This window comes from Dendronephthya gigantea, unplaced genomic scaffold (genome assembly GCF_004324835.1).
Source record: "Dendronephthya gigantea isolate DGI-Jeju-01 unplaced genomic scaffold, DenGig_1.0 000058F, whole genome shotgun sequence".
Taxonomy (NCBI): domain Eukaryota; kingdom Metazoa; phylum Cnidaria; class Anthozoa; order Malacalcyonacea; family Nephtheidae; genus Dendronephthya; species Dendronephthya gigantea.
The window spans coordinates 373,309-390,339 of record NW_021163068.1 but is presented as its reverse complement, the minus strand read 5'-3'; the positions used below and the strand labels follow the sequence as shown (position 1 = coordinate 390,339).

At 37.4% G+C, this 17,031-nt stretch overlaps 1 protein-coding gene across 1 annotated transcript; it reads right to left on the bottom strand.

Annotated features, from left to right (window-relative positions):
• Positions 1–2,255: 2,255 nt before the first annotated feature.
• On the bottom strand, positions 2,256–8,312 carry LOC114529976. The gene is made up of 5 exons (XM_028551553.1): positions 8,226–8,312; positions 7,524–7,655; positions 7,228–7,350; positions 6,906–6,968; positions 2,256–2,366 (listed from the first exon to the last, which is right to left on the bottom strand). The coding sequence occupies exons 2-5, from the start codon at positions 7,621–7,623 to the stop codon at positions 2,347–2,349; spliced, it is 306 nt and encodes a 101-aa protein (XP_028407354.1). The 5' UTR covers positions 7,624–7,655; positions 8,226–8,312; the 3' UTR covers positions 2,256–2,346.
• Positions 8,313–17,031: the final 8,719 nt, after the last annotated feature.

Here is a 17,031-nt window from a genome sequence, read left to right as displayed (position 1 = left end):
GTCATAAAATTGTTGATCTGTCTGAATTCTTACTGTACCTTACTCCTTAGTTTTAGCCTAAGTTCTAGCCTAATCTTAGTTATTGTCATCATGTTTCAGGTGTAACACGATAACTGATTTAACAAGCGTTGATCTGTGTAAAAATAAAGTTAAGGGAAAAGATGGCACGCTTCGGTAAGTATGTACGTCCTGTTTATAAATCACCTATTTCTTGTCTCCTTGGTATTACCGCCGTAATTGTGTAAGTTTGAAAACATTCCAAATCTTATTTGCTTCACCAATGTTCGCCTCTTTTAAAGCCAGCTCGCAAGATCTCGACTTGACGTTCACTATATGACAGCTTTTGTCAGCATATATAACTTGAATTTCGTGTGCTGAATCGTTTGCACCAAAAAAACGTAAAGATTGTAGCTCATTGATGTTGGGTTCGGCAAATAAAATGTTCAACCTCAAAAACAGCCCATTGGCATTGGATGCATATATTTGCGAGTGTGCTTTCTGAACTCTCATTTAAGGGGCTGTTCACATGAGCCCGGTTTGGGGTATTGGAATAACGTACTAAGTGACACAATTCTGGAAAGAAAACGCTGACATGCTCAGGGGCGCCGGAATATCGATAATAACGGGGGCAGATATTCATATATTCGTGTTCGCAGATCGTAAAAACAATCGATTTCAAAAGGAGTTAATAATGCAGAACACGAATATATGAATATCTGCCCCCGTTATTATCGATATTCCGGCGCCCCTGGACATGCTATTGTTAGGATGATAACACGACTACCAGAATCATGTTATTTACTCATTTCAATACCTCAAAGTCCATTTTACGCTTCGTTAAATTTCAATAACCGCGCTCATGTAAACATCCCTACTGACTATGATTTAACCACGCAAGAACCTATTCGCCAGCTCTCCTCGAGTGGCTTGCATGTAATTAAAGTTGACTTGAAATCAATTTTATTTCCCAATGAAATGAAAACCCCCACTGCGAACTTACGAGTTCTCCATTACGATGATTGGAAAAAAGCCGTAACACTTGATTCAGGGTGCATGGCCATATACCCTTTTAAAGCATTTATTTCAAATTTACGCGATAAAGACTTAGCAATATCGATTCTTTAAGGGCAAATTACGAAAAATCGAAATTTAAATTTGATTAGAAAAATAAAAATCGAAATTAGATTACTTGTTAATTAACTCTAATTATCCAATATGGCCGCCCACACCATCGCATGAAACACAAGTCCTCAGATTAACGTTAATGCCGTATATTTTGAAAGCTAAATCATCACATGATCTATCCGGTGACACTTTTTATTTTCGTTCATGAAGATTATTACAAGCGTGACGTTTCACGTTTCAAGCCATCTTCAAAGAAAACTTTAACAGTAAATGTATATGGAATTTTGCCGAAGGATGACAGGTAATTGTCTCCCGAAAAGGAGGAGTTAGTTACTTACGCCGTAGCGCTAGACGCATTCACTTTAAAGAAAACTCAAAGTATTTTGATCAGCAGGAAAATTAGTTTTATTTCCCTGTTGAAATACTTTAGCATTAAAAATTTTACAGAAATGATCCATTTCTGTCCCGCCATTCGAATTAGAAAGCAATTTATTATGTTATTTGTGGGAGCCTTCTAATTCAAATTTTTGAGACGTTCACAGGTAGCAATTAGTTACAAGCTAATTGTGGGTGTTTAAAAAAAATGTTTAGCTTCTCAAAAATGGAAACGTAATTGTTTCTATTGAAAGGAATCGCTGCGCTAAATTTCTAATCGAATGATCATCAATTATTATACCGAATGTTTTTTGTGTTGACAAGCAACAGTCAGTCTAAAATGACTCCACGGATTAACATCTTATATTTACTATGCAGAAAAGTTGGTTTTTAGCCTGATAGGATCAGAGTAAAATGGCGGAGCATCCATAGTGTTGAATAGCATTCCTATGTAAAACCAGAGCATTTGCAACGGTATTCCATTTAATCATTAACAAGCAACGCATTTGTGTAAAAGTTAGCCTTAACGTTTTTACCGAGTTTGATAAAATTCCCATTATGCACTGTGAAAAGCGTTCTTTAAACGCAAACACAAGCCGGTAGGTAATCGATCACACGCAGCATAGATCCTCAAGGCATGTTTTTCCCAAAATCAATCATGCATGTCAGATCATGTCCATTATATTGAGTGGACATGGATCTGTGGTATTTCATTCAAGCAATACAATTCATACATTCTCAGTATAAAGCTAGGTATTTTATTTCAGAAAATGCAACCTTAATACAGTATGCTAATGAAATATTCTGCTTTATAACATGCAACTGCGTCCTTTATTAGGTTTTGTATCAAAATACTTTGTGACGCCCTGCGATAAAATAGAATAAATAATTAACGAACGAAAAATGTGCCGTTCAACTAAAGCAAACTTTTGGGTGAGGGGTAATTTTGAAGGGAAGTGGCATAAAAATATTTCCTCCATATATATCTTGTGCAAATTTCTAATTGCAAAACAAGATGGCGGCAGGTGATTTTATTCCAAGGGACTCGGGAAAGAAAGCGGAGAGTAGGGGAGCGTGTGAGAAAGATGGGGGCTAAGTCTTAAATAGAACCCCCAATGAAATTTTAATGGTTACGCACAGTGAACGTGAACGGACGGACGTGTTTATTTCAGCCTAGTTGGAAATCTCATTTTATCGCCTCTTCGTTTGTGATTATACGATTAATGCATAATGTCATCTCCAGTAAACAATCTACGCCTTGCTTGGAACGGTGACTACGAATCCTTGAAGTATTTCGTAAGTCAAGATCTAAATATTGACGGTGTGTGGGAGCAGCCAGGCGGCGACCAGAAAGTATTTAAATCGAACAATATTTTAATCAAATGGAGAAGGAGCAAGAACCTACTACATCTCGAAGGAGCAGAGGCGGATGCAATTACGAAGCTTCTTTGCTCTATGCTCAGTCAAAGTTTCGCTGAAAATGTCGCTGTAAACGACCTCGAGAATGATGTGGTTGTCGTAAACGACTCAGCTAACTCAAGCGAAACTGATACTCAGCAAGGCCGTGTTCACAAAAGTAATGCTAACAGCTTGGATACTGAAGCGCTTATGGCCGGACAGGCTATCAATACCGAAGCCATTCGTGCACTATCTGATTCTCTGGTACATATAACCGAAGTTCTTACAAACCTTCAAGAAAATATAGATAAAAATCAGAAAAACGATGGAAATCCGCTTAATTATATGCAAAAAGGTATTGCTACTGCAGAAGAAGAGATAAATAATGAGCAGAATACAATTGAAGTTAACGAAGTGTGCGAAGCAAGTCATCTTAATGCAAGCAGGAACATTATTCAGCAAAATAACACAGTAATCAGTCAAGCGCCTAATCATTTAGATAAATTTAAAACCCCCAAACATCTGGTTCCCTGCCCTTTTGTACGTAGGAAGGGCTTTTGCCTTAAAGGCAATAATTGTGATTTCCTCCATACCCAAGGCAATGACCCTACAATCAGACGTCATCCTCAAAATACGGAAAACCATGCCTCTTCATTACAACCTCAAAAACCCAATTTTAATTGGCCCCCTTTTCCTCTCAATTTTCGTCATTCTCCCCGTTCCAGTCAGTTCATTACCCCCCTTTCCTGCCCCCTTCGTACCCACTATTATCCCCATACCAACCTCCACTTCCATACCTACCACCACCTCTGGCGTCGATCCCAATGACACCTCTAAGACGCTAAGACAAGATCCCCACCCGCTGGTTGAGAAGGGTGTTTATTACTCCTCCAAGACATTTTTAGCAGGAAATGAACTAGATGATGATGATGCACCCTCTAGTGAAATGGTGAACTCAATTCCAGTCCGAATCTCTTCGCATAGACCCACTACAAAACCGAGATATAATGCTCAAAAATATCGTTGTAATCTAGTGCCAATTTCTTTAACGAAAAGTAACTTAGTTATGCCACCTAGCACCTACTCAGTTCCATCTATACTCCTAACCAATGCATGTCATGTGACAAATAAAATTACAGAACTTTCTGGAATCGCTGCTGTCAATAACCCATCTCTGGTCATAATTACAGAATCCTGGCTGAACTCAAATATTCCGGATGCTGCTATAGAAATTAGTGAGAAGTTCAACGCATATCGACGAGACCGCCCTACCCCTGGTGGCGGTGTCTTAGCCTATGTGCACCATCAAATGCCTACTACCCGTCTTACAAATCTTGAAGTGGAAGATAAAGAAGTCTTATGGCTCCTGCTTAAACCGCCTAGAACTCCCAGGCCTTATAGTGCCATAATAGTTATTAGTGTATACTACCCACCAGGTCAGACGATGGAAGATGAAAGAGCAATGCTCGAGTATATCACAAATGGACTTGATGAAATTCTGAAAGACCATCCTTCAGCAGGTATAATCATCGCCGGAGATTTTAACAAAATGAAACTGAATCTAGTATGTAGGCGCTTTAACCTTTGCAAAGTTGTACGAGCTCCTACTAAGGGCAGAAATATTTTAGATCAAATCCTTACTAATATGTCAGAATTTTACAATGACATCCAACATCTCCCGCCGATTGGCCGCTCGGACCATCAGTGTCTCTTACTCACCCCAAAGCTGAAAGAAAAAGTGAAGGCGATTTCCCGAAAAGTACGCCTGACAAAATGTAGTAACTTAATCGATCTGAGTGTCCATCTGAACAGGCAAAGCTGGGAAATGGTTTATGATGCTGATGAGATTGACGATAAAGTTTCGAAATTTACAAGTATGATCACGCGTATTCTTGATAAAACGCTGCCCAAACGTACTGTACGTTTTCATCCTTCAGATAAACCTTGGATGACCCCGCGTATAAAGCAAGAAATAAAGGCCAGACAAAAAGCGTTTATGTCAGGGAACAGATCAAGATACCAATTATTATGTGACAAAGTTTCTTCACTTATATCTAGTGCTAAGAAAACGTATTATCAATCGAAAGCGGAAGATACACGTGTAACAAGCCCAGCAAAGTGGTATAAAATTATATATGAACTTGTGGCTGCTAATGATTGTAACTTCCAATCTTCAGCAGCCCCCACAGATGACCTAGCTGAACGCTTACAACAAAGTTTACCAAGCCTTGGCAGAGCACCACTCCTAATGAAAAACCAAAACTAGAGGAAATTGAACATTTACTCAAAGATACCAAGCCGCTGTTACCTTCGATTGGACAAATTAAGGCAATTCTCAAACACCTAAACCCTAAGAAAGCAAGTGGTTCGGACGACATTCCTGCATGGCTACTGAAACGTTACAGTGAAGAGCTTGCCCCTATTATTCATAATATCATCTGCTCTAGCATTTCCCAGTCCAAATACCCGACTCTCTATAAGCACGCATTGGTCACCCCTGTGCCCAAAGTATACCCCCGAATGATATTGACAATGATTTCCGGCAAATCTCTGTATTACCGCAAATGGCAAAAATCTTGGAAACCATACAACTTAACTTAAACTGAATAAAAATGACCTTAACATCAAAGATAATCAACATGCATTTACAAAAGGAAGATCAACAGTATCTGCGTTAGCGAGTATTACCCAAAATTGGTACAATAAGACCGAAAATTCACGGGATGGAAGAATGGGAATTCATGCCTTATTTATTGATTTTCGTAAAGCTTTCGATATGGTTGACCATGGTTTGCTCCTAAGAAAATTAGCTGAAATGAATGTATCTAAATGCTTTGGTTATGGACGAAGAGTTTCTTAGAAGGAAGAAGCCAGCGAGTAAAAATAGGTGCGAGTTTATCATCTATTAGGTCCTGTCCTTCTGGAGTTCCCCAGGGCTCTGTCATCTCACCAACAATGTTTAATGTCTATGTTAACGATCTTGAAGATTGCATTCCCAACCATTTGCAGATTAATACATACAAATATGCAGATGATTGCACTCAGGATGAGGCAATCTCATATTGCTCCACTGGCAACATGCAAACGGTGTTAGATGCAACGAATGACTGGGCACTTAGAAACAAGATGGAACTTAATATAAAAAAGACTAAAGATATGTGGATTTGCTTCAAAGAAGGAATTCCTGCACCACCTTCACTTATGATTGGTAATGATACAATTGAAAGAGTAAAAACGTTCAAGCTGCTGGGCCTTTGGTGTAACGATACCCTTAAATGGAACACACACGTTGAAGAAATTACTAAAAAGGCAAACAAACGTTTATTCCACCTCCGGAATGCCGCCGAGCAAACCTACCGACGGAAGTAGGTTTAACTTGTTACTTCACGAAAATTAGGCCGGTTTTGGAATATGCAGCCCCAATTTGGAGTGGTTTACCACAATATTTAATAGATGAGGTGGAGAACATTCAAACTCGAAGTCTAAAAATACTTGCTCTGCCGTCTGATTCATTTCAGTCTCTTGAACAGCGTCGTGACATGCTCGCCATACGTGAATACAAGAAAATTATGGATAATGAAACGCACCCTTGCAGGAAATACATACCAGATATTGTGACGACAACATATAATCTAAGAACTCCAAGAACTCTACCGCAGTTCTTCTCTCATACCAATAGGCATAAACTTTCGTTTATTCCAAGGACTAATGCACTATTATAGACATAATTTTAAAATCGTAAATTTATTATATTTGTATATATACATACATTTTAATCATATTTAGTAATTGTAAATCCATTGTAATTTTATACCTAAGATGGATAAATAAATTATTATTATTATTATTATTATTATTAAATAAGTCTTTAACGCTAATGAAAGCGGGTGGGAGGGGGGGTTTAAATTCCTCCGGCCCCGTCTCTGTTGTCCATGCGTAAATATCTGCATATCATGAGATTCTTTAATTTGATACTGAAAACTTGAGGATTAGAGCATTTCACTTACACTCAGAACAGTTTTCATCTTCGACCTGCAGTCGGTATCCAATAGGTACGTCGTACATTATTTCTGAAATATTATTAAGAACCATTGAGAACCCGATTTGCAATGATTGAACTCCAATCTAAAATCAACACCCTCAATCATTGAAGGTGAAATGGATTGGAGAGCGTACATAAGGCGATTGTTTTACCATCGCTTTTTGTTTCAAGCGATTCCCCGGCGAAAGAGCGTCATTTTTCCAGGTAAAAGTGGGTTGTGGGATAAGAGTGTATTGAAGGAAAAGTTTTAGCGTTTTTGATAAATTCTCGAACAAAAGATGCTTTACCGTTCCTCAATCCATTTTTCGAAAAGAGAACGTTTCTTCTGTGGATAACATTCACCATTTTGGCATGTTCCGCTGCAACACATCCCGTCATAACCACAACTGAGAAAGTTTGGAGTACAGTCTCTGCAAACAAACAAACATAGATACGAATAACATTATTTTTAGGCTAGTCTTCATTTCAACTTTTTTACCCAGAACATGAAGTCCATCCATCCCTATTTATTATTTAACGACTCCGCAATAAAACATTGCCGGTTAAATGGGATGGGTTAGCTTGAACCAAACATTAATTTTACCGTTTTTCCACTTTTCTGAATAATTCTTCAACCAAAGAACGTTTCTTCTCGGGATAACATTCACTATTTTTGCATGTCCCACTGCAACACATTCCATCATAACCACAACTCATGAAGTCTAGAGTGCAGCCTCTGTATAAACGTAAAATCAGTTATCTATTTTCGTGAAGAATATCGTTTCACAATATCTTTGCAACAATTTCGAAGTTCAAGGGCAATGGTTGCTAGGTGTCTACTAGTACAGGTAGAGCTCAATTACTGAAGAACTCGTATTTCTTTCAAGTGGTATAAACGACGTGGAATAATTGGAATTCATCATCATTTCATTATCATTCAAACCAAAATTAGTAAAACAGAACATTTGCAGTTTAAAGTTTGCATTTAAAGTTGCTCCAATGTCGCGTTCTTTGGCATGCCTGTACAGTCTAAACTATTACTAGTCTTATCTCTAACTGCCGTTGGTTAAATTGAAAGGCAAATAAAAGTCAGTGAATGAATTGAGGAATTCAAATGATTCGGAATTTTCAAAGTGAGCATAATAAATCTTTTGTAGCTAGTTTTTAAATAATTATTGCAACAGGAATATTAAAGGTTGATGGATTCCATCCGTTTAAAGGATTTCTTTTGAAAATTATTTGCACGAGAGTTCTCAAGTTCATACTGAACTCTTTGTATAAAAAAAAGGATGAACTTGGTACTTACTGGGCAAAGCTTGACAACAAGACTACCACGGAACAAACAAATAAACAGCCAGCCAAAAACGATTTCATTTTGTTCTAACCGGTGAAGTGTTGACGTTAACTTGGTGTTTCTAAAATGCAGATGTAGAATACGAGTTCTTAAATGTTTCAACTTATGATGAATAAGGCGAGGGAATTGTATGCACAAAATACAAATTTCATTGAATCATGCATGCATGAACCATCCATATTATATTTTCAAATACAATATACTCAGTATATAAATATACAGCAACTACCCCCTTAAATATGCAAGAGAACTTCTCGATCTATGTAAATTAAGAAGGCCATATCATTATACTAATTCTCCTAAGGAAGGCGTAAACATCGAGGTTCCTTTTGAATTTAGCGAACGGTCTTCGATGATAAGCAATTTATTGCCTTTCGTTTGCACTGCGTCTATTGTACAGAATGCCGTGTGAATCAAAATTTGCACCTAAAGCAAAGTCTAGTGAATGCTGCTGTTTTCCCTAAAAAGCGCACGAGAAAAGACGTTCCTCGACTCTGTGGTCATCTTACCTTGTTGCTTCTCCTGTGCTCCCAACGAAATAATGACGAGTATACGCGGAGTTACATGGGCTCTTATAAGGCTTATCTGCTGTTCATCATACACACCATGGTAGGGGAGTGGTTTATGGCTGGCTGGGTCTTCGAACAAAGACGTGCTGTGATAAATCTTTACCGCCGCGGATCAGTGGTTCGAAAGGACAGCAACTCGACTATGTCGAGAAAAACAATCTACTCAAATAGTTCTTACTATTCAAATTCCTTTTCATGCATGAATCACTAATCTTCACCTTAATGAAATAAACCACCCTTTAAGCACATAAGTGTATACGAAGCCACACAAGGCTGAATTTTCACTTTCAACAGCGACGTGACAAATGCATGCTGATAAACAATGATTATACCATCAATTGTTCTAGAATCAGCGATTATTACCCTCGGCATTGCATAATACGCGTAAACTTATAAAAACTATACATTTCTAGAGAAGTACGAAGCACTTTAAAAATCACATATCGAGTCCATTGAGGTAAAAGAGTTTTTGAGCTTCCAGAAAAAAACGTTATTTCAACGGAGAGCCTGAATCCTACGGTAGGAATAGACAAATTCAAAAATGTATATCGGTCAAAATTCAATTCTTCAGGGTGCATAAAAAAACTGCAACCCAAATAATTCCCAGTATCGTGTCGGTGCATCAAGGATATTTCAAGTAAGCTCTTTAAACTTTTTAGTTCGCAATCATAATGTGTTAAGTTGTTCTCAAGCACATAAAGTGATACAAGGTGTTGTGTATATCCGCGGGGTTCGTGCCATTGAGATCAGAATGAACCGAAGGTTACTATAGAACAACTGGATAGGGTTTTATTCTCTGCACACGCGCTCAAATACACAGGAGCCTGAAAAAGCCCATTCTAGATTTAATAAATCTTTCCCAATAACTATTACAAAGAAACAGCAATAGGGGGGATAGCAGTAGGAGGAAACTAAATTCCTATTCATAAATTAGAAATTCCAAATATCAGTGTTGTTTGAAACGCGCAAGGCTTCTCGTTAACGTTGTGCTGTTGCCTAACTTTGAACCACCTCATGCACTCATGCTTGAGTGAACAATTGACTAGAAGTTAACAAGCACTTTGACATTAATTTATTATCCTGAAATACGAGTATAGCAGATCTGGCAATGTCTTGGGGAACTGAAACATTTGGAAGTGAGGTGCACAGATTTCTTTTCAGGCATTCAGAGGTTGCGTTTTAACATTCACTGTATATGTATTGAGTTAAATTATAATTGTGGCCAACTGTCTTTAAGCAGATGAATTGATAAGCCTTTCTGGTCGTGCGGTATTTGGAGATGACGCCCATTTGTCTGCACTTTTGAGTTTTGATTGTCATTCTCTACGCACCATTGCATGGTGAAGATGCCTTATAATGATAAGATGGATAATTGTAGGATACTCGACAATAGTAAATTTATTTATAGTCAATGCATGCTTATTTTAGGCATTTGCACTTTCATTGCTTTATCGATAAGCGGCTACAGTACATTTCATACGTCAGAAGTTAATTAATGCGGCAAAATTGGGTCGTGGGAACAGATTCAGAACAATCCAACAAGCTTTAGGATTACTTTCGAAAGATTTCCGTTTGCATATTTCAATTCGTAAACACCTTCAATGATATCATTATGTGATCTGTAAGACAATTTACAAAATGTCAAATAATTTTATCCACTTAACATTAAATTATTCAGGGGCCGGTTGTTCAAAAGCCGGTTAACGCTAACCCAGGGTTAAATTTAACCCGCTTTTGAACAACCGGCCCCAGAACAATAATGATTGCATATAATTAAAAATAAGTATTAACTGTATCTCTCGACCGCGGTTATAAACTCTTAGAGTAAGGCCCGCTTACTGGTAAAAGCTGAAGAATGCTGACTGTTAACAGTAATTGTTTATATCCTGATTTTAAATTTAAAAGTTTTCAAAGCTGGAAACCATAATTATGATGTTCGTGTGTGTATGTTAAGGGTGCAATTAGCCGGTGCTTCTTTCTTTCATAAAGTATTTGATATTGATCTATATATTCTTGAGTATTATTAGTTTAATCAAGTTTCGAGAACAATGCATTCTCTAAAAATACGATGCGTTTTTTATCAGTTTTTGGCCTCGTTCGCACGGTACCGGATTGCGATCGAATCATGTCAAATTTTGAAGTTAGTGAAATACAGTGACGATTTATAATGCCATAGACCTGAATAAGTATACCAAATCTATAAAATTATTAAGTGTTTGCTGATCATCGTCGCTTATCATGGCAAACGAAGATGTCGTGACCAACGGTTTCGGTGCCGCGTGAACGCACCTGTAATCATCATTCCATTCAGGCCTTGCAGACATGTAATTAACTCGTGAGATGTCGGTAGGACATTATATCCAACTGCTTGAAGAGACTTCATCATTGTAAGACTATAATGGACTTCGCTTGTTGCTTCTCCTACTTCTTCCAAAGCAAATCTGCTGCACATGTTGTTTATTTAATTATCAATTTCTTTTACCATTTGGACTCAATACTTCCGTATTTGTACTTCATATAGAGCGCGTATACGTGGCAATCAATTTGTACGTCAGATGCCCGGCTATTTTTATAATCACGTCCGAATCCGAATTTGGGTGTGATGAAGTGAATATTAAAGCGTAGAGCCGATCTAGTCTGCACATAAGCGTAAAGTTAGTATAATAGACCTTTCCCCTTTTAGCTTTTAAACGGATAATGCGTGGCGGTAGTTGATTGTCAAGGTTAATTTGAGTTTAGTTGAAGAACGATTTAGTTTAACAAAGAAGCAAAAAGAAGCGGCAAGGTTTTCTTACAAACAAAATCGCTTCTAAACAGAGCGATATCGCAACACAAAGTTGCTTGATAATCAACTATCGTCACGCATTGCGCACTTGAAATCTAAAAGGGGAAAGGTGTATTGGCTAAGTCCCCGAATAAATTGACCCTTTTGTTCCTTTCATTCTGGTTTTTTTTGGCAAATCGTTTCTGCATAAAAAACTAGCTCGTCTTATCCTTAATGTGGGTCGATAAAACGATATTATGGAAATAATATGAAGGCATATTTTTACCGAGATCACCAACTTGAGGATATTCTATATATCAAATAATATTTAATAACCTGCCGCGAATTTATGCTCTAATATATAACCGATTCGGCGATTCCATATATTGAAATTGATGCTGGTAATTTTTCAACTGTATTATCAACTTTATTTAGTATTCCCGCTAATGACTAATTGTACCAAATTAAGAGTTACGTGCAGGTTATGCAAGTCTACCATTTTAGATTTAGCCGGAACCGACTGTAATACACGTAGCACATCATCTTTAACCACAGCAACTGTCCTCAGCCCTGCGATAAAATACAACATATATTATTAGACGAAAGTTTCAAATATCATTATAAAATAACATGTGTTTTGATTGGTCGAAGTTCGTGTTTGTATCAAGCCACCCAAAATCGGAAATTTAATTCGCGTATAAAAATCAAGCTTGGAACATTACCTTGTTGTTATTTTATAAAACAATTACTTAATGATTTCCCGTGTTTAGATGGCCGAACCAAACACTTGGGAATGATGCTTGAGTCGCCTGCCTTCGGCTCGTGCCTCTTCCGCGCGCTTTTCTTAACTCTCTCAACCAGGGCGCTTATATATAAGCGCCCTGCTCTCAACGTTCGCGCGTGTTTCCAAACACGGAATTGGTTTTAAAATGTTAAATCATGAATAACAATGCTTCCCTAAACATGATATTACTACTGGATTGACGTACTCGCCATTGTAAATTCGCCCATATACAAATGCGTTGCTCGTATTTTAACTAAGGTGAAAGTATTCAAAATTAAAGTTCAAAATTAATCATATAACCACTATCTGTTTAAGGCGCTGTTTTTTCATGAGCCCGGTTACCCGAGATTCAACGAAGCGTGAGATGATTTTGAGGTATTGAAATGAGCAGATAACATGGTCACCACAACAATAGCATGTGCTTCTTTGGTGTCATAAAGTCTTATTTCAATAGCTCAAAGTTCTCTCACCCCTAGTTGAATCTCGGGTAACCGGGCTCATGTAAACAGCCCCTTAAAAGTAACTTGTAACAAAAGAAACCCGCCTTGTTTTTTCCCGATATGCGTTAACTATTTCTAATGCTGCAGACCAAGCTTGTTTATAAAAATAGCTCACAGCTCTTGACTTACGGTTCCAGAAGATTTTTCATGAGTTTCCGTTTTCCCTTCCATTCTATTGCAGAGGGTGGGAATCTCCTAAAATTGTGCCAAGTTGTTCAATTGCAATTACACTCCTGATAATTATGTCGAACAATGTAAGTGCCAAGTTTAAAGGCGGTTTTCACTCTCAGAAATCTTTTGCTCAATTTTCTTTTCAATTGTAAAAGTCGACCGAAACGAATCGCATGATTAATCCTGACCAGTTGGTTATAGTACAAAAAGTAGAATTTAGAAGCAAGGAGCCTGGAAAAAAGTTATAAATACCGAAAAAAATTCGAGCGGAGACGTATGCCTCCTGGCTGGTGATAACTGTCTTCAACTGAGTTTTGTAGTGAAGCCTTATGACGTACGTCATCATGTCAGAAAAGTTATCAGAACAGCTGAGAATGGACGACGAAGAGGAATTAATCGGGAAAGTTTTTGTTTGATCGAAAAACTTCGACGAATGATATTTCGCTTGATTTCGCCATCTTTGCAAAATTGCGAAAGTGATCCGCTATGAACAAATTTTAAAAGAAAATCAGACGGAAAGTTTCTAATCGAAAAGTTTCTAAGCCATGAGGCTAATGAAAAACGGCTTCGAGAGTTATGTAAATTAGTGACGTTCAATGTGTTCTTAGAAAAAGCTTGCTTCTTTGAGGAATTTTGCTTCGACGTTTCGTTATTTATTTTACGGAAAACGCTTTTTCTCTTCCATCAAGAGCTTCCACACTTATTTATTGCACGTGGAATGGGTTGGCACGCGGGGAGTTGTATATCAATACATGTTTTACCGTGCCCAAAGTTGCTTCTCAAACAAAGAGCGTTTCTTCTCGGGAAAACATTCACTATCTTTGCATGTTCCACTGCAACACATTCCATCATAACCACAACTTTCAAAGTCTGGAGTGCAACCCCTGCAAAGCATAGATACGATCTCAGCTCTCAGCTCCGGTGTTTGCATGAGATTATTAATAACCTTTTGCGTACAGCGAGTTTGGATTCAACCCATTAAAGTGATTCAACCTCGTAATAAGAAAACGATTTTTACTAATGAAAAGCGCCTTTTCATGAATACATTTGCATGGATGCAAGCTAGCGTACAATTCACTAGTAGCATAGTTTTCACAATAATTATAATCTGTTTGCACATGATTTTAACTAAAGTAAATTCAATTAAGAATCAGTGAAATTAATGAAATCAAATTCGTGGGTTAAGGAGAAAATGATTAACCAATGCAACGAAATCTAGGATTTTTAAATTCACAAAACAAATACTGATTAAGGAAATTTTGTATTGATATACTAACTGAGCTGTGCTTGCCAATAAAGTGACCACCAGACAAGAAGATAAAATGCCAACCAAAAATCGATTCATCTTGCTTCGAACGGAGAAATCAAACTGATTTTTCTAAAACTCAATTATTGAGTAACTAATTAAAACGTGTTAAAATGAAGCTATGTTAATCCATCAAACTGTTGCAACTATAAAGTTCTTACCGTAATGGAATGTCGACTGTTTATTTCACGAGAGGAGCAGAATTTTCCAAGACTGTGGACTTCAACTTGATGCTTCTCCTAAACCCAACGAACTGTTGACGAGTTGCAATCTGCATTTAAGTACATAAAGCGGAGCATTGCGATTCCCACGTCAGAGAAGTGATTGATGGTCTTCAAGGACATGCAGTGATCGAGTATTGTGATCATTCCGGTGTTAATGCAATAAATCTTTTCCTTTACATGTTCACTGAGTAGGTGTCATCGAAGACTTGAGCATGTAGATGTGAACTCGGCTATGACGAACAAAACAAACTCCTCATTGCGTTCACGCATGACGCAAGTGTGCAACATGTCCGGGAACGAGAACCCATTGATGGCAAAAAAGTCCAAGCCATACAAATAAACGTGGATCACATATCCATGTAAACCTCAAATAAGTAGAAAACTTCTTTATGAATATTATAAAGAAATTTCCTTGTGATGTGAGTGTATAACCTCAGAACTCGCATCTTAGTCAGAGTATAGTACAATCCAACGAATTCTAAAAGTTCTAAGCAGGTAGGATTGTATTGTCAAAATTATAACCATAGCAAGGGTGTCATGGCAATAAGAAATGGAACCTCGGATATTCCCAAGAAATCCGATTGGTTTTCGAGAAATTGTCACTCTTTTATACTATTATTTTCTCTGATCCAAAAATATGGGGCATAGTAAAAATCGTACAAACGAGCCAACCATGAAGTAATTAGTTTATTAAATGTGTATAGAGATCAATTTGACAACGACACGCTTTTAATATAGAAAAATAGGTACGCAACGCGTGCAAGTGTGTAGCCTGTAAAGCACTGGCTGCAGCAATAAAGCTAAACCTTGGCAAAAAATAATACTTAAGCGGGTATATGTATAAGACGTGAACTTGGCTATGACGAACAAGACAAACTCCTTGGATACATAATAGTCAGGAAACCTTGTCGCGTGTATTTTTTGTCTAATTTTAAAATAGCCATCCTTTAAGCAATAATGTGAGTGCAACATGTCTAAGAAACCATTTAAGGGCTGGATTGATGGGCACAAGAGCCCAATGCATGGAAATGCATCCGGATCGCAAATGCATGTAAACTTTTTGTGTAAATAACAACTTCTTTATGAATATTATGAACAAATTTCCTCGCAATGCATTCAATTAGTTTTCGAGCACAAAAAAGCTCTTTACATTTTTTACCCTCAATTAAAATTCACCCCCATTATGACAATATGTGGCAATATTTAACAACTATGACGGCGATACTTTAATTGACAGAAGTATAGGGTAATTCCTGGACGATACATGCAAAGTATCAGGTCTTAATATATAGTTATAGAATTAATAAACGTTGTTATAATATGGTATTCTAAGACTGAAAAGTATAACTGGCGAATTACTTCACACACGCGTGCGTGCACACATGAAAGCAGCGGAATGGACCCTTCCGGTATATAATAACATCACAATAGTTAAGACGGATATCAAGTTTTACTCTCAGGAGATATGTGCCAAGATATAAAACCCTCCTTATTATTACATGATAAGAATTCTTTCTTTGAACAATAAATGTGGAAATAAGCCATAAGATGTACGTTTGGCGGTAGCTAATACCGGAAAGTCGTAGACCTACCTAGTGAAAGTCATGATATTGATAATTTGGCATGCATTACTGCCTAAAATACGTTTAGGCGCTTTTTAAAATTTCCCCCGTTACGAATGGTTACGTTTTTTTGAAATTGGATTTTCGGTAATTCCAAAATTTTGCTTAATATAATGTGTTGTCATTCTAGTGCTGGCTTGCTTGGTGATTCTCTATACACCATGCAACAGAGGCTATAGAGATGCGTGTATTTATAATAATTGGTTAAAATGATTGATTATGATTGGTATGATTGGTTGTAATGACTAATTATAATCCGGAATTTGAGCATATCGTTTTATCAATTCTATGTAAAGCTGCGATTAAGATATAACCTAACAATAGGGTGGTAAATTATTGGTTTACAATGGGGCATCATCCATTCGTTTTGAATTTTTAAGCTGTTTGCATTGCAAAATTTTTCACACAGCAGATATTCTTTGACGAGTTTTCATGCATGTGACCTGTGCCATGTGACTCATTTGACATACACATATTGCCCGTGTGAATTAAATATTCAGTGTGATAAACTTGTTGTGGCAAACGCATTCGAACATAAAATTTACGAAAGATGATTTTCTTGTCTAAAAGAGCAATATAGTGGGCTGGGAACTTTGCGCACATCTTTCAACGTACATGCACTTACTTATCAAGTATGTAACATGGCATAGCTGCAAAGAGTCAAAGAAATTGATCATTGAGTAATTTACGTCGGCAAGTCAGCTATGCATGAAGACCAAAACAAACTCCTCAGAATCTCAGATACATGATATAGTGGAGAAACCTTGTCGCGTATTAATTTTATGTCGACTTTTATAAAACAGCCAAAAAGCATAGCC

Bases quoted from the DNA above. Each gene is read 5' to 3' on its own strand.
- LOC114529976 (XM_028551553.1), bottom strand. From the start codon at position 7,623: ATGATGGAATGTGTTGCAGTGGGACATGCAAAAATAGTGAATGTTATC. The intron at 7,351-7,523 runs GTAAAATTAATG...GTTTGTTTGCAG, and splicing joins TTCAGAAAAGTGGAAAAACG to AGACTGTACTCCAAACTTTC. The intron at 6,969-7,227 runs GTAAAGCATCTT...ATAATATTTCAG, and splicing joins GAAAAATGGATTGAGGAACG to AAATAATGTACGACGTACCT.